This window comes from Heptranchias perlo, unplaced genomic scaffold (assembly GCF_035084215.1).
Source record: "Heptranchias perlo isolate sHepPer1 unplaced genomic scaffold, sHepPer1.hap1 HAP1_SCAFFOLD_47, whole genome shotgun sequence".
Lineage (NCBI taxonomy): Eukaryota > Metazoa > Chordata > Chondrichthyes > Hexanchiformes > Hexanchidae > Heptranchias > Heptranchias perlo.
The window spans coordinates 30,079-57,958 of NW_027139484.1; the positions used below are offsets into that span (position 1 = coordinate 30,079).

General features: G+C 53.3%; 1 protein-coding gene across 1 annotated transcript; it reads left to right on the forward strand.

The window, feature by feature from the left end:
- The first annotated feature begins 2,862 nt into the window (after window positions 1-2,862).
- Window positions 2,863-24,066, forward strand: LOC137313328 (NACHT, LRR and PYD domains-containing protein 3-like). Its single transcript, XM_067979442.1, has 8 exons — window positions 2,863-4,597; window positions 6,143-6,229; window positions 6,386-6,556; window positions 6,720-6,890; window positions 7,047-7,217; window positions 8,895-9,065; window positions 9,209-9,373; window positions 9,544-24,066. The coding sequence occupies exons 1-8, from the start codon at window positions 3,192-3,194 to the stop codon at window positions 9,629-9,631; spliced, it is 2,430 nt and encodes an 809-aa protein (XP_067835543.1). The 5' UTR covers window positions 2,863-3,191; the 3' UTR covers window positions 9,632-24,066.
- The last annotated feature ends 3,814 nt before the right edge of the window (window positions 24,067-27,880 follow it).

Here is a 27,880-nt window from a genome sequence, read left to right on the forward strand (position 1 = left end):
TCGAGAGATGACCCGACCTACCCCTCCTCTCAGTGTACCCACAGAAACACGTTCAATTGCCTCTTGACCCCACTTACACTGCCCCTTTAATGTCCTTGCCAGGCTCTCTGGACCCTTGGGTGAGAAAATTACCCTGATTTCCCTTCCCCGTTATTAATTTTGTTGATTGTGAGCCTGTTTCCTGTTTCTGTTGAGTATATTCAAGACTGAGATCGATAGATTTTTGGACACTAAGGGAATCAATGTATATGTGGACAGGGTAGGCAAGTGGATTTAAGGTAGATCAACCATGACCTTAATGAATGGCGGCGGAGGCTCGAGGGGCCGTATGGCCTACACCTGCTTCTATTTCTTATGTTCTTACTAATGTTGGGAATTCCATTGAAATATTTCAATCCTGAATTCGCTTGCACAAACATAATACACAAAACCCTCTCACCACTCCCTCAACCTAAAGTCCGAGTACCTTCCATCATCATTCTGATTCCCCTCTGTAACTACAGAATGGCAATAATCATTACCTGTGAAAAAGTGATTGTAGAAATGTACGTAATACCCCAGATAACCTGCCCGAGTCCTGAATCAACAGCAACTTAACTCCTGTCTATTCAATCTAATCTTCTCCCAATACACACAACACCCCAGATAACCTGCCCGAGTCCTGAATCAACAGCAACTTAACTCCTGCCTATTCAATCTAACCTTCTCCCAATACACACAACACCCCAGATAACCTGCACCAGTCCTGAATCAACAGCAACTTAACTCCTGCCTATTCATTCTAATCTTCTCCCAATACACACAACACCCCAGATAACCTGCACCAGTCCTGAATCAACAGCAACTTAACTCCTGCCCATTCAATCTAACCTTCTCCCAATACACACAACACCCCAGATAACCTGCACCAGTCCTGAATCAACAGCAACTTAACTCCTGCCTATTCAATCTAACCTTCTCCCAATACACACAACACCCCAGATAACGTGCACCAGTCCTGAATCAACAGCAACTTAACTCCTGCCTATTCAATCTAACCTTCTCCCAATACACACAACACCCCAGATAACCTGCACCAGTCCTGAATCAACAGCATCTTAACTCCTGCCTATTCAATCTAATCTTCTCCCAATACACACAACACCCCAGATAACCTGCACCAGTCCTGAATCAACAGCAACTTAACTCCTGCCTATTCAATCTAACCTTCTCCCAATACACACAACACCCCAGATAACCTGCACCAGTCCTGAATCAACAGCAACTTAACTCCTGTCTATTCAATCGAACCTTCTCCCAATACACACAACACCCCAGATAACCTGCACCAGTCCTGAATCAACAGCATCTTAACTCCTGCCTATTCAATCTAATCTTCTCCCAATACACACAACACCCCAGATAACCTGCACCAGTCCTGAATCAATAGTAACTTAACTCCTGCCTATTCAATCTAACCTTCTCCCAATACACACAACACCCCAGATAACCTGCACCAGTCCTGAATCAACAGCAACTTAACTCCTGCCTATTCAATCTAACCTTCTCCCAATACACACAACACCCCAGATAACTTGCCCGAGTCCTGAATCAATAGCAACTTAACTCCTGCCTATTCAATCTAACCTTCTCCCAATACACACAACACCCCAGATAACCTGCACCAGTCCTGAATCAACAGCAACTTAACTCCTGCCTATTCAATCTAACCTTCTCCCAATACACACAACACCCCAGATAACCTGCACCAGTCCTGAATCAACAGCAACTTAACTCCTGCCTATTCAATCTAATCTTCTCCCAATACACACAACACCCCAGATAACCTGCACCAGTCCTGAATCAACAGCAACTTAAATCCTGCCTATTCAATCTAACCTTCTCCCAATACACACAACACCCCAGATAACCTGCACCAGTCCTGAAACAATAGCAGTTTAACTTCTGTCATCGTCTTATTCCTCTCCGTGGCTTCACACTTGCAATAATATTCCTCCAGTGACTACAAGTGCCCACAATACCCCAGGTAACCTTTCCATGACCTGATACACTAACAGTGGAACTTCTGTCTATTCACAAACTGTCCCTCTCCCAGTTCCCACAATACCCCAGGTAACCTGTCCAGGACCTGATACACTAACAGTGGAACTTCTGACTATTCACAAACTGTCCCTCTCCCAATGCCCACAATATCCCAGATAACCTGCCCGAGGTCTGATAGAATAACAGTGGAACTTCTGTCCATTCACAGTCTGTCCCTCTCCCAGTGCCCACAATATCCCAGAATAACCTGCCCGAGGTCTGATAGAATAACAGTGGGACTTCTGTCCATTCACAGTCTGTCCCTCTCCCAGTACATAAAATATCCCAGATAAACTGCCTGAGGTCTGATGCTATAACAGTGGAACTTATGCCCATTCACAGTCTGTCCCTCTCCCAATGCACACTATAACCTATTTCCCATTTCCGCAGAGGGTCAGCAACACTGACAGTTTCATAAATTATTCCACTGGAACTTCAAGTTTCGTACACCAGAATCACGTTTGGATTTGTATTGTGATGTCCATAGTACAGGGCAGGACTGATAGTATTAATCATCAGAGGGAAAATATCACCTTCATCGAAATCTCCATGTTCAGTAAATATTAGAATCAAGTGAGGATTTGAAACTTTTCTCCGCCGTGATTCACTTTCAAACGAGCTTTTCAGGAACTGAGTTTAATTTCCTGCTCGCACCTCTATTGAAGCTGTGAATTCAATCTCGCAACATTTTACTGAATAGTAAAGTGAGATTGAGAATTTGTTTTTATGTCAATGCAACTAACATTGAGAACCACTTTCTGTCTGTTCTAATTGAAGATGTTCAACAGAAACACAAGGAAACACTCCGGGTCCAAACTGAAACACTGAGAGTGAACACGATCCTAATAAAGGAGAAGGTTAAGATTTTCCAGCTGGTCAATCTATACACTGAGCTAACGGTCATTTCTACTGTTCGAGATCGGACACTAGTAGAACATGAACTGCTGGCAAGAGGACGAGACCATGAAGAGTGGAGAAAGAAACATCTCCGCAGAGAACTGGAAAAAATCCGAACTGATCAATTGTTCCAGAGCAGTTTTTCCCAGAGAAAATCCAAATCTGGGAGTTCAGCAGCAGTGAGCGGAGTCGCGGGGATTGGAAAAACAACAATGGTACAAAAGATTGTTTATGACTGGGCCACTGGGAAAATATACCCACACTTTCAATTTGTTTTCAGTTTTAAATTCCGTGAGTTAAATGCTCTGAACTGTCGTATAAACTTGTGGAACTTGATACTAATTTTCTATCCTTACTTGAGGAATATTCTGGGAGAGCTCTGGAAGAACCCAAAGGGATTACTGTTTATATTCGATGGTTTAGATGAATTCAAGGACAGTATCGATTTTGATAACAATCGGATAAATACAGAGGCTGATTACATGTGCACAGATCCTGAAGACCAGTGTGAAGTGTCCGACATTGTGTACAGTTTAATACAGCACAAGCTGCTCCCAGGATGTTCAGTGCTCGTGACCAGCCGCCCCACTGCATTACATTTATTGGAAAAGGCTGAGATCAGTGTCTGGGCTGAAATCCTGGGATTTGTTGGTGAAGAACGGAAGGACTATTTCAACAAGTTTTTTGAAGATCAGGCGGTGGCAGCAGCTGTTTTCAAACATGTGGAGGAGAACGAGATCCTGTACACCATGTGTTACAACCCTTCCTACTGCTGGATCCTCGGTCTGTCACTGGGTCCCTTCTTCACACAAAGAGACAGGAAACAGCAGCGAGTTCCCAAGACCATCACCCAACTATATTCCTACTATATTTATAACATTCTGAAAAACCACGGACGAGAGATTGAATCCCCCCGTGATGTGTTACTGAAGGTCGGTGAGATGGCCTTCACAGGAGTCTCCGAGAAGAAGATTGTGTTTAGAAATGGAGATTTGATCAAGTACAATCTGCAACCTTCCCAGTTCCTGTCTGGGTTCATGATGGAACTTTTGGAGAGAGATGATTCTGCCCATAGTGTGGTTTACACATTCCCGCACCTCACCATCCAAGAGTTTGTAGCCGCACTCGCACAATTCCTGACTCCAGATCCAGGGCACATCCGGAAACTCCTCAGTGAAGCCCACAGCAAGAAAGATGGACGATTTGAGATATTTCTCCGTTTTGTTGTTGGTCTCTCCTCCTCACGGTCAGCTCGGCCCCTGGAGGAGTTTCTGGGTCCATTTCTTCATCAAACAATCTGTGGAGTGATTGACTGGGTGAAGGAGAAGGTTGTTGGAGAGATTGGAAACTTATGGAATGAAACTGGGAAACGAGACCTCCTGAACACATTCCACTACCTGTTTGAGTCTCAGAATACAACACTGGCTCGGGCCACAGTGGGATCTGTGGAAAGACTTACATTTAATGAATTGCGACTGACCCCGATTGACTGTGCCGTTCTGTCTCATGTCATTGGACTGTGTGATACAATAAAACACCTCAATCTCCGGAGCTGCTCCATTCAGTGTGAAGGACTCCAGCGGCTGGGACCCGTACTGCACAAATGCCAGGTGTTGAGGTAACTGTTTATTTGTCTCTTATTGTTCGGCCAATTGTCGAACAGTCACGGATTGTATTGTTGCTCCGTAATGAAGGGAAACAAACAGTTCAGTTAAACCAGAGAGAAGCAGTTTGAACACAAAGATGACAAATGATAAGAGCATCGGTTCGTAATTCCCTCAGGACTGAAGAATCTAAAATGGATCCTTGTGAACAAGTCGGGATTTTACAGTCTTTATCGGATCAGTAAATACAGGTCACTGAAAGAGTCTGATAATTTAATTGCAATTCATCGTATTGATTGATGTTTTTCTCACTTCCTGAGATATGTCCATTGAAGAGGCTCCTTCTCACTGTTACTGACACGTCGACCGACACTAACTGCAGCAGTCTGTGTGTCGGAGCATCCCACCCTCTTACCGAGGTGTGGGGGCAAGTGACGGTCACCGGACTGTCAACGTGTGTTGGAGAGGGAAGCAGAAACACCAAACATTCAGTAACAAAGAGCAAAACACAGCTTTCGGGCAGTCAACCGTCAGTGGGCGGGCTGAGCTTTCCCCGCAGGACGGCGGTACGTTATCTTAACTCATCAATGACACAGCCCTTCACACTCTCCAATACATCCACCATCTCTTCACCCAGCTGGCAGCACTCATGCCTCTGAGTCAGCAGGTCGTGGAGTCAGGCCCCTCGCTCATTAATCCAGGCCGACAATTCAGTGGGATTAGGGAACTAAAATCTGCCGGTAAAAGGTTCCAATCTAACGGGTTGTGGGTGTACAGACACACACCGGCCAGCGGTGGGGTCTCACACACACCGGGAGGCTCCTGGGGTTAACCAGGGGCAATGAATCTGGGAATTTCCCATAATCTGCTCCCTGTGTGAGGACCTGCTCTGGGATGGAACTTCAGAAAATTCCCCAAAAACTGTCGGGCCCGTTACACCTGAAATAAATGTAGAGCCGGTTTAATGGGGAACAATGTGAGAGACTCCCCTCCCCAAGAAACTAGGACTAAAGAAACATTTAAAACTTGTAACAGGACAGAATAACCTCTCCTTATCACATGAAATCCTGTGGGACAGATTTTACAGCAGCCGTTAGCGCCGTTTCACAGTATAACTCACCCCGAGATATTATACAGATTAATATAATACTGCATAAAGTACACGTAATCACCGCTTTATCATTTAATTCAGGGAAAATCGCCCCATTCCCATAAAATCTGGGATTTGAGGAGCAGCAGAAATGAGACAAGTTTCCCCAAACATGACGGGACCGGTCACTGACCTCCAGGAGGATAATTCTGATCATCAGGGAATGAGACCGGACTGAGGGTCATTAAAAGGCTTCACACAGACAGCACTTTATTTAATAAATACATATACTGACAGTCCCTGAATATATGGGGTGTTGGACAGAGTGAGATTCATTGTCAGTGACAGGGAAATCTGGTTATTAATTTCCTGAAGATTTTTCAGTGTTTTGTGTAATATCAGAGAGAAATTGTATCACATCGGGGATTGGATTCAGTTTGTTTCTCACTCTCTGTCTGTTTGTGTTTAGACTGGTGAGAAATAAACTGGGAGATTCAGGAGTGAAACTACTGTCTGCGGCTCTGAGGAACCCGGACTGCAAAATACAGGAACTGGAGTAAGTATCAGACTGTGTGAGATTGTGTTTATAATAACTGGATGTCTAACACGGTACATTAATGTCAGCATAAGTAATAATAATACAAATAAATACTGGGAATTTAATCTGATTCCTGTTATCTCTGCTCGTCTCTCTCCTCACTCTGATCTCCAGTTTATGTGATAACGATCTCACAGCTTCTTGTATCGAGGATCTCGTCTCCGCTCTCAGTACAAACCGGTCACTGACGGATCTGAACCTGGGGAGAAATCATCTGGGAGATTCAGGAGTGAAACTACTGTCTGCGGCTCTGAGGAACCCGGACTGTAAAATACAGGAACTGCAGTAAGTATCAGACTGTGTGAGATTGTGTTTACAACAATTGAATGTTTAACACTCAACATTATGACTGGTATCTGTAATAATAATGCAAATAAATACTGGGAATTTACTTTGATTCCTGTTATCTCTGCTCGTCTCTCTCTCGCTCCATATCTCTGATCTCCAGGTTAAGGGATAACGATCTCACAGATTCTTGTATCGAGGATCTCTCCTCCGCTCTCAGTGCAAAGCGGTCACTGATGGGTCTGGACCTGAGTAATAATAAACTGGGAGATTCAGGAGTGAAACTACTGTCTGCGGCTCTGAGGAACCCGGACTGTAAAATACAGAAACTGGAGTAAGTATCAGACTGTGAGATTGTGTTGATAATAACTGGATGCTGAACACGATACATTAATGTCAGAATAAGTAACAATAATTCAGTAAATACTGAGAATTTAATCTGATTCCTGTTATCTCTGCTCATCTCTCTCTCTCTCTCTCTGATCTCCAGGTTATGCGCGAACGATCTCACAGATTCTTGTACCGATGATCTCTCCTCCGCTCTCAGTACAAACCGGTCACTGACGGTTCTGAACCTGAGTTATAATAAACTGGGAGATTCAGGAGTGAAACTACTGTCTGAGGCTCTGCGGAATCCGGACTGTAAAATACAGAAACTGGAGTAAGTATCAGACTGTGTAAGATTGTGTTTATAATAACTGGATGCTGAACACGATACATTAATGTCAGAATAAGTAACAATAATTCATTAAATACTGAGATTTTACTCTGATTCCTGTTATCATAGAATCATAGAAGTTACAACATGGAAACAGGCCCTTCGGCCCAACATGTCCATGTCGCCCAGTTTATACCACTAAGCTAGTCCCAATTGCCTGCACTTGGCCCATATCCCTCTATACCCATCTTACCCATGTAACTGTCCAAATGCTTTTTAAAAGACAAAATTGTACCCGCCTCTACTACTGCTTCTGGCAGCTCGTTCCAGACACTCACCACCCTTTTTATATCTCCCCTCTCACCTTAAATCTATGCTCCCTCGTTATAGACTCCCCTACCTTTGGGAAAAGATTTTGACTATCTACCTTATCTATGCCCCTCATTATTTTATAGACTTCTATAAGATCACACCTTAACCTCCCACTCTCCAGGGAAAAAAGTCCCAGTCTATCTAACCTCTCCCTTTTAGTCAAACCATCAAGTCCCGGTAGCATCCAAGGAAATCTTTTCTGCACTCTTTCTAGTTTAATAATATCCTTTCTATAATAGGGTGACCAGAACTGTACACAGTATTCCAAGTGTGGTCTTACTAATGTCCTGTACAACTTCAACAAGACATCCCAACTCCTGTATTCAATGTTCTGACCAATGAAACCAAGCATGCCGAATGCCTTCTTCACCACCCTATCCACCTGTGACTCCACTTTCAAGGAGCTATGAACCTGTATTCGGAGATCTCTTTGTTCTATAACTCTCCCCAACGCCCTACCATTAACGGAGTAGGTACTGGCCCGATTCGATCGACCAAAATGCATCACCTCACATTTATCAAAATTAAACTCCATCTGCCATTCATCGGCCCACTGGCCCAATTTATCAACATCCCGTTGCAATCCAAGATAACCTTCTTCACTGTCCACAATGCCACCAATCTTGGTGTCATCTGCAAACTTACTAACTATGCCTCCTAAATTCTCAACCAAATCATTAATATAAATAACAAATAACAGCGGACCCAGCACCGATCCCTGAGGCACACCGCTGGACACAGGCCTCCACTTTGAATAAACAACCCTCTACAGCCACACTCTGTCTTCTGTCGTCAAGCCAATTTTGTATCCAATTGGCTACCTCACCTTGGATCCCATGAGATTTAACCTTATGTAACAATTTAGCATGCGGTGCCTTGTCAAAGGCTTTGCTGAAGTCCATGTAGACCACGTCTACTGCACAGCCCTCATCTATCTTCTTGGTTACCCCTTCAAAAAACTCAATCAAATTCGTGAGACATGGTTTTCCTCTCACAAAACCATGCTGACTGTTCCTAATCAGTCCCTGCCTCTCCAAATGCCTGTAGATCCTGTCTCTCAGAATACCCTCGAACAACTTACCCACGACAGATGTCAGGCTCACCGGTCTGTAGTTCCCAGGCTTTTCCCTGCCGCCCTTAAACAAAGGCACAACATTTGCTGCCCTCCAATCTTCAGGCACCTCACCTGTAGCGGTGGATGATTCAAATATCTCTGCTCGGGGACCCGCAATTTCCTCCCTAACCTCCCATAACGTCCTGGGATACATTTCATTTCTCTGCTCGTCTCTCTCTCTCTCTGATCTCCAGGTTATGCGCTAACGATCTCACAGATTCTTGTACCGAGGATCTCGTCTCCGCTCTCAGTACAAACCGGTCACTGACGGTTCTGAACCTGAGTCAAAATAAACTGGGAGATTCAGGAGTGAAACTACTGTCTGCGGCTCTGAGGAACCCGGACTGTAAAATACAGGAACTGGAGTAAGTATCAGACTGTGTGAGATTGTGTTTATAATAACTGGATGTCTAACACGGTACATTAATCTCAGTATAAGTAACAATAATACAAATAAATACTGGATATTTCCCCTGATTCCTGTTATTTCTCTCTCTCTGATCCCCAGTCTGACTGATGTCGGTTTCACAGATTCTTGTACCGATCTCGTCTCCGCTCTCCATGAAAACCAGTCACTGACGGATCTGTCTCTGGGATCAAACTCCTTCACAGACCGATCTGTCCCCACTCTCCGCTCCCTCATACTGACCCGCAGGAGTCTGGAGCGGATCGGGTGAGTGTTTGTGTTCATGTTTAATACAATAAATAAAATATCAATGGGATTCAGTCCCTTTTATGGGTAATATCTGTGTAATTATTATTGAAATATTAACCCCAGTCTCCCTGTTATTTACACTGTTGTTCAATCTGTTTATTTCCTGTTTAATCTTTAATCTGTTTCAGGCTGGGGGGGAATCAGTTCAGTTCAAACGGAAAGAATCAGCTGAAGTCACTGCAGGGAACGAGACCCGGACTGAGTGTGGGAGTGTGAACATTTCAATTTATAACCATTCCTGGTCTCATTATATGATCATTTCAATTTATAACCATTGCTCGTCTCATTATATGAATATTTTTGGCCGATTCTCTGTCCCTCCCCTTTAACCGGCCGCGCTCCAGGTTTAAATCCTAACGGCCCTTTAACGGTTTCCAGCTCGAGCTGAGCGAGCGTCGTCTCCCATTGTGACGTCAGAGGCTCAGCGACAGGGTCACGAGACTCAGTCACCCGGTCCCCCAGCGCTGATTCCGCCGGATATCCGGGGCTGGATGGTCCCCAATGGGGCACTGGGTCAATGTACAGACAGGAAGGGCCCAGGGTGGGGCTTCGTCTGGGCTGCAGTGGGACACTGGGTCAATGTACAGACAGGAAGGGACCAGGTTGGGGCTCAGTCTGGGCTGCAGTGGGGCACTGGGTCAATGCACAGACAGGAAGGGCCCAGGGTGGGGCTCAGTCTGGGCTGCAGTGGGGCACTGGGTCAATGTACAGAGAGTAAGGGCCCAGGGTGGGGCTCAGTCTGGGCTGCAGTGGGACACTGGGTCAATGTACAGACAGGAAGGGCCCAGGGTGGGGCTCAGTCTGGGCTGCAGTGGGACACTGGGTCAATGTACAGAGAGTAAGGGCCCAGGGTGGGGCTCAGTCTGGGCTGCAGTGGGACACTGGGTCAATGTACAGACAGGAAGGGCCCAGGGTGGGGCTCAGTCTGGGCTGCAGTGGGACACTGGGTCAATGCACAGACAGGAAGGGCCCGGGGTGGAGCTCAGTCTGGGCTGCAGTGGGACACTGGGTCAATGTACAGACAGGAAGGGGCCAAGGTGGGGCTCAGTCTGGGCTGCAGTGGGACACTGGGTCAATGTGCAGACAGGAAGGGCCCAGGCTGGGGCTCAGTCTGGGCTGCAGTGGGACACTGGGTCACTGTACAGACAGGAAGGGCCAAGTGTGTGGCTCAGGCTGCGCTGCAGTGGGACACTGGGTCAATGTACAGACAGGAAGGGCACAGAGTGGGGCTCAGTCTGGGCTGCAGTGGGACACTGGGTCAATGTACGGAGAGGAAGGGCCCAGGGTGGGGCTCAGTCTGGGCTGCAGTGAGACACTGGGTCAATGTACGGACAGGAAGGGCCCAGGGTGGGTCTCAGTCTGGGCTGCAGTGGGAAACTGGGTCAATGTGCAGACAGGAAGGGCCCAGTGTGGGGCACAGTCTGGGCTGCAGTGGGACACTGGTTGAATGTACAGACAGGAAGGGCCAAGGGTGGGGCTCAGTCTGGGCTGCAGTGGGACACTGGGTCAATACACAGACAGGAAGGGCCCAGGGTGGGGCTCAGTCTGGGCTGCAGTGTGACATTGGGACAATGTGCAGACAGGAAGGGCCCAAGGTGGGTCTCAGCCTGGGCTGCAGTGAGACACTGGGTCAATGTACAGACAGGAAGGGCCCAGGGTGGGGCTCAGTCTGGGCTGCAGTGGGACACTGGGTCAATGTACAGACAGGAAGGGGCCAGGGTGGGGCTCAGTCTGGGCTGCAGTGGGACACTGGGTCAATGTACAGACAGGAAGGGCCCAGCGTTGGGCACAGTCTGGGATGCAGTGGGACACTGGTTCAATGTACAGACAGGAAGGGCCCAGGGTGGGGCTCAGTCTGGGTTGCAGTGGGACACTGGGTCAATGTACAGAGAGGAAGGGCCCAGGGTGGGGCTCAGTCTGGGCTGCAGTGGGACACTGGGTCAACGTACAGACAGGAAGGGCCCAAGCTGGGGCTCAGTCTGGGCTGCAGTGGGACACTGGGTCAATGTACGGACAGGAAGGGCCAGGGTGGGGCTCAGTCTGGGCTGCAGTGGGACACTGGGTCAATGCACAGACAGGAAGGGCCCGGGGTGGAGCTCAGTCTGGGCTGCAGTGGGACACTGGGTCAATGTACAGACAGGAAGGGGCCAAGGTGGGGCTCAGTCTGGGCTGCAGTGGGACACTGGGTCAATGTGCAGACAGGAAGGGCCCAGGGTTGGGCTCAGTCTGGGCTGCAGTGGGACACTGGGTCACTGTACAGACAGGAAGGGCCAAGTGTGTGGCTCAGGCTGCGCTGCAGTGGGACACTGGGTCAATGTACAGACAGGAAGGGCACAGAGTGGGGCTCAGTCTGGGCTGCAGTGGGACACTGGGTCAATGTACGGAGAGGAAGGGCCCAGGGTGGGGCTCAGTCTGGGCTGCAGTGAGACAGTGGGTCAATGTACAGACAGGAAGGGCCCAGGGTGGGTGTCAGTCTGGGCTGCAGTGGGAAACTGGGTCAATGTGCAGACAGGAAGGGCCCAGGGTGGGGCTCAGTCTGGGCTGCAGTGGGAGAATGGGTGAATGTACATACAGGAAGGGCCCAGGGTGGGGCTCAGTCAGGGCTGCAGTGAGACACTGGGTCAATGTACGGACAGGAAGGGCCCAGTGTGGGGCACAGTCTGGGCTGCAGTGGGACACTGGTTGAATGTACAGACAGGAAGGGCCAAGGGTGGGACTCAGTCTGGGCTGCAGTGGGACACTGGGTCAATACACAGACAGGAAGGGCCCAGGGTGGGGCTCAGTCTGGGCTGCAGTGTGACATTGGGACAATGTGCAGACAGGAAGGGCCCAAGGTGGGTCTCAGCCTGGGCTGCAGTGAGACACTGGGTCAAGGTACAGACAGGAAGGGCCCAGGGTGGGGCTCAGTCTGGGCTGCAGTGGGACACTGGGTCAATGTACAGACAGGAAGGGCCCAGCGTGGGGCACAGTATGGGATGCAGTGGGACACTGGTTCAAGGTACAGACAGGAAGGGCCCAGGGTGGGGCTCAGTCTGGGCTGCAGTGGGACACTGGGTCAATGTACAGAGAGGAAGGGCCCAGGGTGGGGCTCAGTCTGGGCTGCAGTGGGACACTGGGTCAACGTACAGACAGGAAGGGCCCAGGGTGGGGCTCAGTCTGGGCTGCAGTGAGACTCTGGGTCAATGTACAGACAGGAAGGGCCCAAGCTGGGGCACAGTCTGGGCTGCAGTGGGACACTGGGTCAATGTAAAGACAGGAAGGGCCCAGGGTGGGGCTCAGTCTGGGCTGCAGTGGGACACTGGGTCACTGTACAGACAGGAAGGGCCAAGTGTGTGGCTCAGGCTGCGCTGCAGTGGGACACTGGGTCAATGTACAGACAGGAAGGGCACAGAGTGGGGCTCAGTCTGGGCTGCAGTGGGACACTGGGTCAATGTACGGAGAGGAAGGGCCCAGGGTGGGGCTCAGTCTGGGCTGCAGTGAGACACTGGGTCAATGTACAGACAGGAAGGGCCCAGGGTGGGGCTCAGTCTGGGCTGCAGTGGGAGAATGGGTGAATGTACATACAGGAAGGGCCCAGGGTGGGGCTCAGTCAGGGCTGCAGTGAGACACTGGGTCAATGTACGGACAGGAAGGGCCCAGTGTGGGGCACAGTCTGGGCTGCAGTGGGACACTGGTTGAATGTACAGACAGGAAGGGCCAAGGGTGGGGCTCAGTCTGGGCTGCAGTGGGACATTGGGACAATGTGCAGACAGGAAGGGCCCAAGGTGGGTCTCAGCCTGGGCTGCAGTGAGACACTGGGTCAATGTACAGACAGGAAGGGCCCAGGGTGGGGCTCAGTCTGGGCTGCAGTGGGACACTGGGTCAATGTACAGACAGGAAGTGGCCAGGATGGGGCTCAGTCTGGGCTGCAGTGGGACACTGGGTCAATGTACAGACAGGAAGGGCCCAGCGTGGGGCACAGTCTGGGGTGCAGTGGGACACTGGTTCAATGTACAGACAGGAAGGGCCCAGGGTGGGGCTCAGTCTTAGCTGCAGTTGGACACTGGGTCAATGTACAGAGAGGAAGGGCCCAGGGTGGGGCTCAGTCTGGGCTGCAGTGGGACACTGGGTCAACGTACAGACAGGAAGGGCCCAGGGTGGGGCTCAGTCTGGGCTACAGTTGGACACTGGATCAATGTACAGACAGGAAAGGCCAAGGGTGGGGCTCAGTCTGGGCTGCAGTGGGACACTGAGTCAATGTACAGATAGGAACGGCCCAGGGTGGGGTTCAGTCTGGGCTGCAGTGAGTCACTTGGTCAATGTACCCGACAGGAAAGGACCAGGGTGGGGCTCAGTCTGGGCTGCAGTGGGACACTGGGTCAAGGTACAGACAGGAAGGGCCCAGAGTGGGTCTCAGTCTGGGCTGCAGTGGGAAACTGGGTCAATGTACAGACAGGAATGGGCCAAGGTGGGGCTCAGTCTGGGCTGCAGTGGGACACTGGGTCACTGTGCAGACAGGAAGGGCCCAGGGTGGGGCTCAGTCTGGGCTGCAGTGGGACACTGGGTCAATGTGCAGACAGGAAGGGCCCAGGGTGGGGCTCAGTCTGGGCTGCAGTGGGACACTGGGTCACTGTACAGACAGGAAGGGCCAAGTGTGTGGCTCAGGCTGCGCTGCAGTGGGACACTGGGTCAATGTACAGACAGGAAGGGCACAGAGTGTGGCTCAGTCTGGGCTGCAGTGGGACACTTGGTCAATGTACAGAGAGGAAGGGCCCAGGGTGGGGCTCAGTCTGGGCTGCAGTGGGACACTGGGTCAACGTACAGACAGGAAGGGCCCAGGGTGGGGCTCAGTCTGGGCTGCAGTGAGACTCTGGGTCAATGTACAGACAGGAAGGGCCCAAGCTGGGGCTCAGTCTGGGCTACAGTTGGACACTGGATCAATGTACAGACAGGAAAGGCCAAGGGTGGGTCTCAGTCTGGGCTGCAGTGGGACACTGAGTCACTGTACAGACAGGAACGGCCCAGGGTGGGGTTCAGTCTGGGCTGCAGTGAGTCACTTGGTCAATGTACAGACAGGAAGGGCCCAAGCTGGGGCTCAGTCTGGGATGCAGTGGGACACTGGGTCAATGTACAGACAGGAAGGGCCCAGGGTGTGGCTCAGTCTGGGCTGCAGTGGGACACTGGGTCAATGCACAGACAGGAAGGGCCCGGGGTGGAGCTCAGTCTGGGCTGCAGTGGGACACTGGGTCAATGTACAGACAGGAAGGGGCCAAGGTGGGGCTCAGTCTGGGCTGCAGTGGGACACTGGGTCAATGTGCAGACAGGAAGGGCCCAGGGTGGGGCTCAGTCTGGGCTGCAGTGGGACACTGGGTCACTGTACAGAAAGGAAGGGCCAAGTGTGTGGCTCAGGCTGCGCTGCAGTGGGACACTGGGTCAATGTGCAGACAGGAAGGGCACAGAGTGGGGCTCAGTCTGGGCTGCAGTGGGACACTGGGTCAATGTACGGAGAGGAAGGGCCCAGGGTGCGGCTCAGTCTGGGCTGCAGTGAGACACTGGGTCAATGTACAGACGGGAAGGGCCCAGGGTGGGTCTCAGTCTGGGCTGCAGTGGGAAACTGGGTCAATGTGCAGACAGGAAGGGCCCAGGGTAGGGCTCAGTCTGGGCTGCAGTGGGAGAATGGGTGAATGTACATACAGGAAGGGCCCAGGGTGGGGCTCAGTCAGGGCTGCAGTGAGACACTGGGTCAATGTACGGACAGGAAGGGCCCAGTGTGGGGCACAGTCTGGGCTGCAGTGGGACACTGGGACAATACACAGACAGCAAGGGCCCAGGGTGGGGCTCAGTCTGGGCAGCAGTGTGACATTGGGACAATGTGCAGACAGGAAGGGCCCAAGGTGGGTCTCAGCCTGGGCTGCAGTGAGACACTGGGTCAATGTACAGACAGAAGGGCCCAGGGTGGGGCTCAGTCTGGGCTGCAGTGGGACACTGGGTCAATGTACAGATAGGAAGGGGCCAGGGTGGGGCTCAGTCTGGGATGCAGTGGGACAATGGTTCAATGTACAGACAGGAAGGGCCCAGCGTGGGGCACAGTCTGGGATGCAGTGGGACACTGGTTCAATGTACAGACAGGAAGGGCCCAGGGTGGGGCTCAGTCTGGGCTGCAGTGGAACACTGGGTCAATGTACAGAGAGGAAGGGCCCAGGGTGGGGCTCAGTCTGGGCTGCAGTGAGTCTCTGGGTCAATGTACAGACAGGAAGGGCCCAAGCTGGGGCTCAGTCTGGGCCACAGTTGGACACTGGATCAATGTACAGACAGGAAAGGCCAAGGGTGGGGCTCAGTCTGGGCTGCAGTGGGACACTGAGTCAATGTACAGACAGGAACGGCCCAGGGTGGGGTTCAGTCTGGGCTGCAGTGAGTCACTTGGTCAATGTACCCGACAGGAAAGGACCAGGGTGGGGCTCAGTCTGGGCTGCAGTGGGACACTGGGTCAAGGTACAGACAGGAAGGGCCCAGAGTGGGTCTCAGTCTGGGCTGCAGTGGGAAACTGGGTCAATGTGCAGACAGGAAGTGCCCAGGGTGGGGCTCAGTCAGGGCTGCAGTGAGACACTGGGTCAATGTACGGACAGGAAGGGCCCAGTGTGGGCTTCAGTTTTGGCTGAATTGAGACACTTGGTCAATGTACCCGACAGGAAGGGCCCAGGGTGGGGCTCAGTCTGGGCTGCAGTGGGCCACTGTGTGAATGTACAGACAGGAAGGGCCAAGGGTGGGGCTCAGTCTGGGCTGCAGTGGGACACTGGGTCAATGTACAGACAGGAAGGGCCAAGGGTGGGGCTCAGTCTGGGCTGCAGTGGGACACTTGGTCAATGTACCCGACAGGAAAGGACCAGGGTGGGGCTCAGTCTGGGCTGCAGTGGGACACTGGGTCAAGGTACAGACAGGAAGGGCCCAGGGTGGGGCTCAGTCTGGGCTGCAGTGGGAAACTGGGTCAATGTACAGACAGGAAGGGCCCAGGGTGGGGCTCAGTCTGGGCTGCAGTGGGACACTGGATCAATGTACAGACAGGAATGGCCCAGGGTGGGGCTCAGTCTGGGCTGCAGTGGGACACTGGGTCAATACACAGACAGGAAGGGCCCAGGGTGGGGCTCAGTCTGGGCTGCAGTGTGACATTGGGACAATGTACATACAGGAAGGGCCCAAGGTGGGTCTCAGCCTGGGCTGCAGTGAGACACTGCGTCAATGCACAGACAGGAAGGGCCCAGGGTGGGGCTCAGTCTGGGCTGCAGTTGGACACTGGGTCAATGTACAGACAGGAAGGGCCCAGGGTGGGGCTCAATCTGGGCTGCAGTGGGATACTGGGTCAATGTACAGACAGGAAGGGCCCAGGGTGGGGCTCAGTCTGGGCTGCAGTGGGGCACTGGGTCAATGCACAGACAGGAAGGGCCCAGGGTGGGGTTCAGTCTGGGCTGCAGTGGGGCACTGGGTCAATGTACAGACAGGAAGGGACCAGGGTGGGGCTCAGTCTGGGCTGCAGTGGGACACTGGGTCAATGTACAGACTGGATGGGCCCAGGGTGGGGCTCAGTCTGGGCTGCAGTGGGACACTGGGTCAATGTACAGACAGGAATGGCACAGAGTGGGGCTCAGTCTGGGCTGCAGTGGGACACGGGGTCAATGTACGGAGAGGAAGGGCCCAGGGTGGGGCTCAGTCTGGGCTGCAGTGGGACACTGGGTCAATGTACAGACAGGAAGGGGCTAAGGTGGGGCTCAGTCTGGGCTGCAGTGGGACACTGGGTCAATGTGCAGACAGGAAGGGCCCAGGGTGGGGCTCAGTCTGGGCTGCAGTGGGACACTGGGTCACTGTACAGACAGGAAGGGCCAAGTGTGTGGCTCAGGCTGCGCTGCAGTGGGACACTGGGTCAATGTACAGACAGGAATGGCACAGAGTGGGGCTCAGTCTGGGTTGCAGTGGGACACTGGGTCAATGTACGGAGAGGAAGGGCCCAGGGTGGGGCTCAGTCTGGGCTGCAGTGAGACACTGGGTCAATGTACAGACAGGAAGGGCCCAGGGTGGGTCTCAGTCTGGGCTGCAGTGGGAAACTGGGTCAATGTGCAGACAGGAAGGGCCCAGGGTGGGGCTCAGTCTGGGCTGCAGTGAGACACTGGGTCAATGTACAGACGGGAAGGGCCCAGGGTGGGTCTCAGTCTGGGCTGCAGTGGGAAACTGGGTCAATGTGCAGACAGGAAGGGCCCAGGGTGGGGCTCAGTCTGGGCTGAAGTGGGAGAATGGGTGAATGTACATACAGGAAGGGCCCACGGTGGGGCTCAGTCAGGGCTGCAGTGAGACACTGGGTCAATGTACGGACAGGAAGGGCCCAGTGTGGGGCACAGTCTGGGCTGCAGTGGGACACTGGTTGAATGTACAGACAGGAAGGGCCAAGGGTGGGGCTCAGTCTGGGCTGCAGTGTGACATTGGGACAATGTGCAGACAGGAAGGGCCCAAGGTGGGTCTCAGCCTGGGCTGCAGTGAGGCACTGGGTCAATGTACAGACAGGAAGGGCCCAGGGTGGGGCTCAGTCTGGGCTGCAGTGGGACACTGGGTCAATGTACAGACAGGAAGGGGCCAGGGTGGGGCTCAGTCTGGGCTGCAGTGGGACACTGGGTCAATGTACAGACAGGAAGGGCCCAGCGTGGGGCACAGTCTGGGATGCAGTGGGACACTGGTTCAATGTACAGACAGGAAGGGCCCAGGGTGGGGCTCAGTCTGGGCTGCAGTGGGACACTGGGTCAATGTACAGAGAGGAAGGGCCCAGGGTGGGGCTCAGTCTGGGCTGCAGTGGGACACTGGGTCAACGTACAGACAGGAAGGGCCCAGGGTGGGGCTCAGTCTGGGCTGCAGTGAGACTCTGGGTCAATGTATAGACAGGAAGGGCCCAAGCTGGGGCTCAGTCTGGGCTACAGTTGGACACTGGATCAATGTACAGACAGGAAAGGCCAAGGGTGGGTCTCAGTCTGGGCTGCAGTGGGAAACTGGGTCAATGTGCAGACAGGAAGGGCCCAGGGTGGGGTTCAGTCTGGGCTGCAATGGGAGAATGGGTGAATGTACATACAGAAAGGGCCCAGGGTGGGGCTCAGTCAGGGCTGCAGTGAGACACTGGGTCAATGTACGGACAGGAAGGGCCCAGTGTGGGGCACAGTCTGTGCTGCAGTGGGACACTGGTTGAATGTACAGACAGGAAGGGCCAAGGGTGGGGCTCAGTCTGGGCTACAGTGGGACACTGGGTCAATACACAGACAGGAAGGGCCCAGGGTGGGGCTCAGTCTGGGCTGCAGTGGGACACTGGGTCAATGCACAGACAGGAAGGGCCCGGGGTGGAGCTCAGTCTGGGCTGCAGTGGGACACTGGGTCAATGTACAGACAGGAAGGGGCCAAGGTGGGGCTCAGTCTGGGCTGCAGTGGGACACTGGGTCAATGTGCAGACAGGAAGTGCCCAGGGTGGGGCTCAGTCTGGGCTGCAGTGGGACACTGGGTCACTGGACAGACAGGAAGGGCCAAGTGTGTGGCTCAGGCTGCGCTGCAGTGAGACACTGGGTCAATGTACAGACAGGAAGGGCACAGAGTGGGGCTCAGTCTGGGCTGCAGTGGGACACTGGGTCAATGTACGGAGAGGAAGGGCCCAGTGTGGGGCTCAGTCTGGGCTGCAGTGAGACACTGGGTCAATGTACAGACGGGAAGGGCCCAGGGTGGGTCTCAGTCTGGGCTGCAGTGGGAAACTGGGTCAATGTGCAGACAGGAAGGGCCCAGGGTGGGGCTCAGTCTGGGCTGCAGTGGGAGAATGGGTGAATGTACATACAGGAAGGGCCCAGGGTGGGGCTCAGTCAGGGCTGCAGTGAGACACTGGGTCAATGTACGGACAGGAAGGGCCCAGTGTGGGGCACAGTCTGGGCTGCAGTGGAACACTGGTTGAATGTACAGACAGGAAGGGCCAAGGGTGGGGCTCAGTCTGAGCTGCAGTGTGACATTGGGACAATGTGCAGACAGGAAGGGCCCAAGGTGGGTCTCAGCCTGGGCTGCAGTGAGGCACTGGGCCAATGTACAGACAGGAAGGGCCCAGGGTGGGGCTCAGTCTGGGCTGCAGTGGGACACTGGGTCAATGTACAGACAGGAAGGGGCCAGGGTGGGGCTCAGTCTGGGCTGCAGTGGGACACTGGGTCAATGTACAGACAGGAAGGGCCCAGCGTGGGGCACAGTCTGGGATGCAGTGGGACACTGGTTCAATGTACAGACAGGAAGGGCCCAGGGTGGGGCTCAGTCTGGGCTGCAGTGGGACACTGGGTCAATATACAGAGAGGAAGGGCCCAGGGTGGGGCTCAGTCTGGGCTGCAGTGGGACACTGGGTCAACGTACAGACAGGAAGGGCCCAGGGTGGGGCTCAGTCTGGGCTGCAGTGAGACTCTGGGTCAATGTACAGACAGGAAGGGCCCAAGCTGGGGCTCAGTCTGGGCTACAGTTGGACACTGGATCAATGTACAGACAGGAAAGGCCAAGGGTGGGGCTCAGTCTGGGCTGCAGTGGGACACTGAGTCAATGTACAGACAGGAACGGCCCAGGGTGGGGTTCAGTCTGGGCTGCAGTGAGTCACTTGGTCAATGTACCCGACAGGAAAGGACCAGGGTGGGGCTCAGTCTGGGCTGCAGTGGGACACTGGGTCAAGGTACAGACAGGATGGGCCCAGAGTGGGTCTCAGTCTGGGCTGCAGTGGGAAACTGGGTCAATGTGTAGACAAGAAGGGCCCGGGGTGGGGCTCAGTCTGTGCTGCAGTGGGACACTGGATCAATGTACAGACAGGAATGGCCCAGGGTGTGGCTCAGTCTGGGCTGCAGTGGGAGAATGGGTGAATGTACATACAGGAAGGGCCCAGGGTGGGGCTCAGTCAGGGCTGCAGTGAGACACTGGGTCAATGTACGGACAGGAAGGGCCCAGTGTGGGCTTCAGTTTTGGCTGAATTGAGACACTTGGTCAATGTACCCGACAGGAAGGGCCCAGGGTGGGGCTCAGTCTGGGCTGCAGTGGGCCACTGTGTGAATGTACAGACAGGAAGGACCAAGGGTGGGGCTCAGTCTGGGCTGCAGTGGGACACTGGGTCAATGTACAGACAGGAAGGGCCAAGGGTGGGGCTCAGTCTGGGCTGCAGTGGGACACTTGGTCAATGTACCCGACAGGAAAGGACCAGGGTGCGGCTCAGTCTGGGCTGCAGTGGGACACTGGGTCAAGGTACAGACAGGAAGGGCCAAGGGTGGGTCTCAGTCTGGCCTGCAGTGGGACACTGGGTCAATGTACAGACAGGAAGGGCCCAGGGTGGGGCTCAGTCTGGGCTGCAGTGGGACACTGGATCAATGCACAGACAGGAATGGCCCAGGGTGGGGCTCAGTCTGGGCTGCAGTGGGACACTGGGACAATACACAGACAGGAAGGGCCCAGGGTGGGGCTCAGTCTGGGCTGCAGTGTGACATTGGGACAATGTACAGACAGGAAGGGCCCAGGGTGGGGCTCAGTCTGGGCTGCAGTTGGACACTGGGTCAATATACAGACAGGAAGGGCCCAGGGTGGGGCTCAATCTGGGCTGCAGTGGGACACTGGGTCAATGTGCAGACAGGAAGGGCCCAGGGTGGGGCTCAGTCTGGGCTGCAGTGGGACACTGGGTCACTGTACAGACAGGAAGGGCCAAGTGTGTGGCTCAGGCTGCGCTGCAGTGGGACACTGGTTCAATGTACAGACAGGAAGGGCACAGAGTGGGGCTCAGTCTGGGCTGCAGTGGGACACTGGGTCAATGTACGGAGAGGAAGGGCCCAGGGTGGGGCTCAGTCTGGGCTGCAGTGAGACACTGGGTAAATGTGCAGACAGGAATGGCCCAGGGTGGGTCTCAGTCTGGGCTGCAGTGGGAGAATGGGTGAATGTACATACAGGAAGGGCCCAGGGTGGGGCTCAGTCAGGGCTGCAGTGAGACACTGGGTCAATGTACGGACAGGAAGGGCCCAGTGTGGGGCACAGTCTGGGCTGCAGTGGGACACTGGTTGAATGTACAGACAGGAAGGGCCAAGGGTGGGGCTCAGTCTGGGCTGCAGTGGGACACTGGGTCAATACACAGACAGGAAGGGCCCAGGGTGGGGCTCAGTCTGGGCTGCAGTGTGACATTGGGACAATGTGCAGACAGGAAGGGCCCAAGGTGGGTCTCAGCCTGGGCTGCAGTGAGACACTGGGTCAATGTACAGACAGGAAGGGCCCAGGGTGGGGCTCAGTCTGGGCTGCAGTGGGACACTGGGTCAATGTACAGACAGGAAGGGGCCAGGGTGGGGCTCAGTCTGGGCTGCAGTGGGACACTGGGTCAATGTACAGACAGGAAGGGCCCAGCGTGGGGCACAGTCTGGGATGCAGTGGGACACTGGTTCAATGTACAGACAGGAAGGGCCCAGGGTGGGGCTCAGTCTGGGCTGCAGTGGGACACTGGGTCAATGTACAGAGAGGAAGGGCCCAGGGTGGGGCTCAGTCTGGGCTGCAGTGGGACACTGGGTCAACGTACAGACAGGAAGGGCCCAGGGTGGGGCTCAGTCTGGGCTGCAGTGAGACTCTGGGTCAATGTACAGACAGGAAGGGCCCAAGCTGGGGCTCAGTCTGGGCTACAGTGGGACACTGGATCAATGTACAGACAGGAAAGGCCAAGGGTGGGCCTCAGTCTGGGCTGCAGTGGGACACTGAGTCAATGTACAGACAGGAAGGGCCCAGGGTGGGGTTCAGTCTGGGCTGCAGTGAGTCACTTGGTCAATGTACCCGACAGGAAAGGACCAGGGTGGGGCTCAGTCTGGGCTGCAGTGGGACACTGGGTCAAGGTACAGACAGGAAGGGCCCAGAGTGGGTCTCAGTCTGGGCTGCAGTGGGAAACTGGGTCAATGTGCAGACAGGAAGGGCCCAGGGTGGGGCTCAGTCTGTGCTGCAGTGGGACACTGGATCAATGTGCAGACAGGAATGGCCCAGGGTGTGGCTCAGTCTGGGCTGCAGTGGGAGAATGGGTGAATGTACATACAGGAAGGGCCCAGGGTGGGGCTCAGTCAGGGCTGCAGTGAGACACTGGGTCAATGTACGGACAGGAAGGGCCCAGTGTGGGCTTCAGTTTTGGCTGAATTGAGACACTTGGTCAATGTACCCGACAGGAAGGGCCCAGGGTGGGGCTCAGTCTGGGCTGCAGTGGGCCACTGTGTGAATGTACAGACAGGAAGGGCCAAGGGTGGGGCTCAGTCTGGGCTGCAGTGGGACACTGGGTCAATGTACAGACAGGAAGGGCCAAGGGTGGGGCTCAGTCTGGGCTGCAGTGGGACACTTGGTCAATGTACCCGACAGGAAAGGACCAGGGTGGGGCTCAGTCTGGGCTGCAGTGGGACACTGGGTCAAGGTACAGACAGGAAGGGCCCAGGGTGGGTCTCATTCTGGGATGCAGTGGGAAACTGGGTCAATGTCCAGACAGGAAGGGCCCAGGGTGGGGCTCAGTCTGGGCTGCAGTGGGACACTGGATCAATGTACAGACAGGAATGGCCCAGGGTTGGGCTCAGTCTGGGCTGCAGTGGGACACTGGGTCAATACACGGACAGGAAGGGCCCAGGGTGGGGCTCAGTCTGGGCTGCAGTGTGACATTGGGACAATGTACAGACAGGAAGGGCCCAAGGTGGGTCTCAGCCTGGGCTGCAGTGAGACACTGGGTCAATGCACAGACAGGAAGCGCCCAGGGTGGGGCTCAGTCTGGGCTGCAGTTGGACACTGGGTCAATGTACAGACAGGAAGGGCCCATGGTGGGGCTCAATCTGGGCTGCAGTGGGACACTGGGTCAATGTACAGACAGGAAGGGCCCAGGGTGGGGCTCAGTCTGGGCTGCAGTGGGACACTGGGTCAATGTACAGACAGGAAGGGCCCAGGGTGGGGCTCAGTCTGGGCTGCAGTGGGACACTGGGTCAATGTACAGACAGGAAGGACCCAGGGTGGGTCTCAGTCTGGGCTGCAGTGGGACACTGGTTCAATGTACAGACAGGAAGGGCCCAGGGTGGGGCTCAGTCTGGGCTGCAGTGGGACACTGGGTCAATGTACAGACAGGAAGGGCCCAGAGTGGGGCTGAGTCTGGGCTGCAGTGGGACACTGGGTCAATGTGCAGACAGGAAGGGCCCAGGGTAGGGCTCAGTCTGGGCTGCGGTGGAACACTGGGTCACTGTTTTGACAAGAAGTAATCAGGATAACAAATGTCCCTCTGTGCAGTGTGTGTCCCTCCCAGTGAGGAATCAGACTCTGTGACAAGTATCCGTACAACCCTCCAAAATCTCTTCCCTCCTCCAATTCTTTCCTCTCACACAACCCCCACTGCCATTGCTCCATCATTGGTGGCCGTGTCTTTTTCTGCCTGGACCCTTAGCTCTGGAATACCCTTCTTAAACCTCTCCGCCTCTCTCTCCTCCTTTAAGACGCTCCTTAAAACCTGCCTCTTTGCCCAAGCTTTTGGTCACTTGTCCTAATTCCTCCTGTGTGGCTCGGTGTAACAGGATTCGCTCCTGTGAAGCGCCCCGACTATAAAGGTGCAATATAAATGTAAGTTGTTGTCTGTGTGTTGTGTTAATAAAACTCCACCGCTTACTTCAGCTCAGGCCTGGTCTCGTTATTTCTTTTTAAATGGTGTTAGTGTTTTAAAATATTGAATAAAGGATCCTTGAAATTACATCCCTCTTCCTCCAAGCGGCATCGCAGACCAGACTGTTTGGTCCAGTGAACTGTGTGTGTGGGTGTGGGTGTGTCGGGGGGAGGGGTCTTACCCGGTCGGCTGGAAGTTCAGTTCACACAAAACGGTGAGAGACTGTGAGCAAAAGAGCTCAGCTGGGACCCCACAATCTGGCCTCCCGACATGCAACGCAAAATGGCCGCCATGCACCTGTCCCACAATGGCCAACGTGAAACCGCCTCACAAATCACAGAATGGTCCATCACAAAAGGAAGCCATTCGGCCCATCGTGCCGGTGTCGGCTCTTTTGAAAAGCTAACCAGATAGTCCCATTGCCCTGATCTTTCCCCGTGGCCAACATATTTTTCCTTTTCTAGTAATTATCTAATTCCCTTTTGAAAGTTACTATTGAATCTGCTTCCACCTCCCTTTCAGGCAGTGAATTGCAGATCATTACAACTCGCTGCATAATAAAAATAATCCTTCCTCATGTCACCTCTGATGCTTTTGACAATTATTTAAATCTGTGTCCTCTGGTTCCCGAGACCCCTGCCACTGGAAAGAGTTTCTCCTTATTTACTCCATCAAAACCCTTCAAATGGCCGCTCTGTCCCCTCAAAGTTGTCCCATCTCCCCGAAACACAAGCATCATTTTGAAATTATAACAAACCCTCGAAGCCCGTACAGGGGTTCATGTTTCAGACGTTAATCTCCTCTCGGCCCCTGTTTGTCTCACACTGGGTTAACGTGTTTGTATAACATTGCAGGCCGGGCTACTTTAAACCCAGGCTCTTCTAACCTGGTTAAATCACAACGGTCACAATCGAACGGGAACATGTTAAACCGAGGCCCCAAACCAGGGCCCAGAGAGGAAATTAAACCCCAGGGCAGTGAACAGACCGAACTCACATGGACCCTGTTTGCGTGCAGCCTGTGGAGGAGGCCTCGATTGGTCCCTTCTGGAGGAGGCTTCAACGGTATCGCTCTGGAGGAGGAGGCCCGGGCCTTTCCCCTCTCGGGGAGGCAATGGGCAGCTCAGAAGGATCCCAGAGTGGCAGTCTTTATATTTAGACAACCGCCACAACATCTTCTATGACACATCAACTTCAATTTATATTAGATATTTTTGCGTATTTGCACACAATAGCGGAAAATACCGCGCGGATTGTTCCGTCATAACACAGTGAACGCGCAATGTCTCAGTGGCATCACAGTGACCCCTCAGTGCACCCAGTCACCACAGAATAAACGCAGAGTGCACCCGCGGATCCCAGAGTGGCAGTCTTTATATTTAGTCCAATATCACAAATACTACTGCAACAACAACAACCTGGTTTTTTGTGTTTGTGTATCTGCAAACGGACAGCATGTGGCGGCAATACGGCAGCCAGTTGGGAAAATGGCGGCAAGTATGGCGGCCATCTTCGACAAAATGGCGGAAAATGCCACGCAGAGTGTCCCCAGTGACCCCACAATGGCCCAGAAGTGAAGCCAGTCATCCCAGAGAGATCCCAAGTGGCAGTCTTTATGTTTAGACCACCACTAGAACAACAGCTTGTATGTGTAATATATATAATACATATATTATGTATAATATATATAATACATATATTATGTATATGTGTGGTACGCAAGGGCCAGCATGGCAGCAAGTAGGGCGACCATCTTGTCAAAATAGCGGTAAGTGCGGCCACCATCTTGGACAAAATGGCGGCAAATAGTCGGCCATCTTGGGCAAAGTGACGGCAAGTACAGCAGTCATCTTGGACAAAATAGCGGAAAGTACCGTACAGAGTGTCCCCAGTGAACCCATAATGTCCCAATGAACCCAGAGTGCACCCAATCACTTCTGAGTGATCCCGGAGTACGGCAGCCATCTTGGAAAAAATGGTGGCAAGAACAGTGGCAATCTTGGACAATATGGTGGAAATTACCACGCAGAGCGTCCACAGTGATACGACAGTGAACCTAGAACGGCACAGTGAACGGACAGTGACCAAAGAGTGCACCTAGTCACCACAGAATGATCCAGGGTGCACCCAGGGATCCCAGAGTGCATCCAGTCACCCTAACGCGATCCCAAAGTGCTCGCAGCATCCCAGAGTGAACCCAGTCACATCAGAGTGATCCCGGAATTCACCCAGTCACGCTAGACTGATCCCAGAGTCCACCCAGGGATTGCGAGTGCACCGAGCAACCGCAGAGCGATCCCAGAGTAAACATAGGGATCCCAGAAGGAAATAGCCGAGCAAGCCACTCAGTTGTAAAATCTCACTAAAAAAAAGGTCATAATAAGAATAAAACCGGATGGACCACCCGGCATCAGACCACAAGGCCATCGGACAGGACAAAGGCAAACCAAGCACAGTCGACCCTGCAAAGTCCTCCTTACTAACATCTGGGGACTTGTGCCAAAATTGGGAGAGCTGTTCCACAGACGAGATAAGCAACAGCCTGACATAGCCATGCTCACAGAATCATACCTTTCAGCCAACGTCCCTGACCTCTTCAATCACCATCCCTGGGTATGTCCTGTCCCACCGGCAGGACAGACCCACCAGAGGTGGCGGTACAGTGATATACAGTCAAGAGGGAGTGGCCCTGGGGGTCCTCAGCATTGACTCTGGACCCCATGAAATCTCATGGCATCAAGTCAAATATGGGCAAAGAAACCTCCTGCTAATTAGCACCTACCGTCCTCCCTCAGCAGATGAGTCAGTCTTCCTCCATATTGAGCACCACTTGGAGGAAGCACTGAGGGTAGCAAGGGCACAGAATGTACTCTGGGTGGGGGACTTCAATGTCCATCACCAAGAGTGGCTCGGTAGCACCACGACTGACTGAGCTGGCCGACTCCTCAAGGACATAGCTGCCAAACTGAGCCTGCGGCAGGTGGTGAGCGAACCAACACGAGGGAAAAACTTACTTGACCTCGTCCTCACCAATCGACCAGTCGCAGATGCATCTGTCCATGACAGTATTGGTAGGAGTGACCACCGCAGAGTCCTCGTGGAGACGAAATCCCGTCTTCACACTGAAGACAACATCCAACGAGTTGTGTGGCACTATCGCCGTGCTAAATGGGATAGATTCGGAACAGATCTAGCAGCTCAAAACTGGGCATCCATGAGGCGCTGTGGGCCATCAGCCGCAGCAGATTTGTACTCCAGCACAATCTGTAACCTCATGGCCCGGCATATTCCTCACTCTACCATTACCAACAAGCAAGGGAATCAACCCTGGTTCAATAAGGAGTGGAGAATAGCATGCCAGGAGCAGCACCAGGCGTACCTAAAAATGAGGTAACAATCTGGTGAAGCTAAAACACAGGACTACATGCATGCTAAACACCGGAAGCAACATGCTTCAGACAGAGCTAAGCGATTCCAAAACCAACGGCTCAGATCAAAGCTCTGCAGTCCTGCCACATCCAGTCGTGAATGGTGGTGGACAATTAAACAACTAACGGCATCAAAGCTTCTGTAAACATCCCCATCCTCAATGATGGCAGAGTCCAGCACGTGAGTACATCAGACAATGCTGAGGTGTTTGCAAACATCTTCAGCCAGAAGTGCGGAGTGGATGATCCATCTCGTCCTCCTCCCGATATCACCACCATCACAGAAGCCAGTCTTCAGCCAGTTCGATTCACTCCACGTGACATTAAGAAACAGCTGAGTGCACTGGATAAAGAAAAGGCTATGGCCCCTGACAACATCCCGACTGAGTGCTGAAGT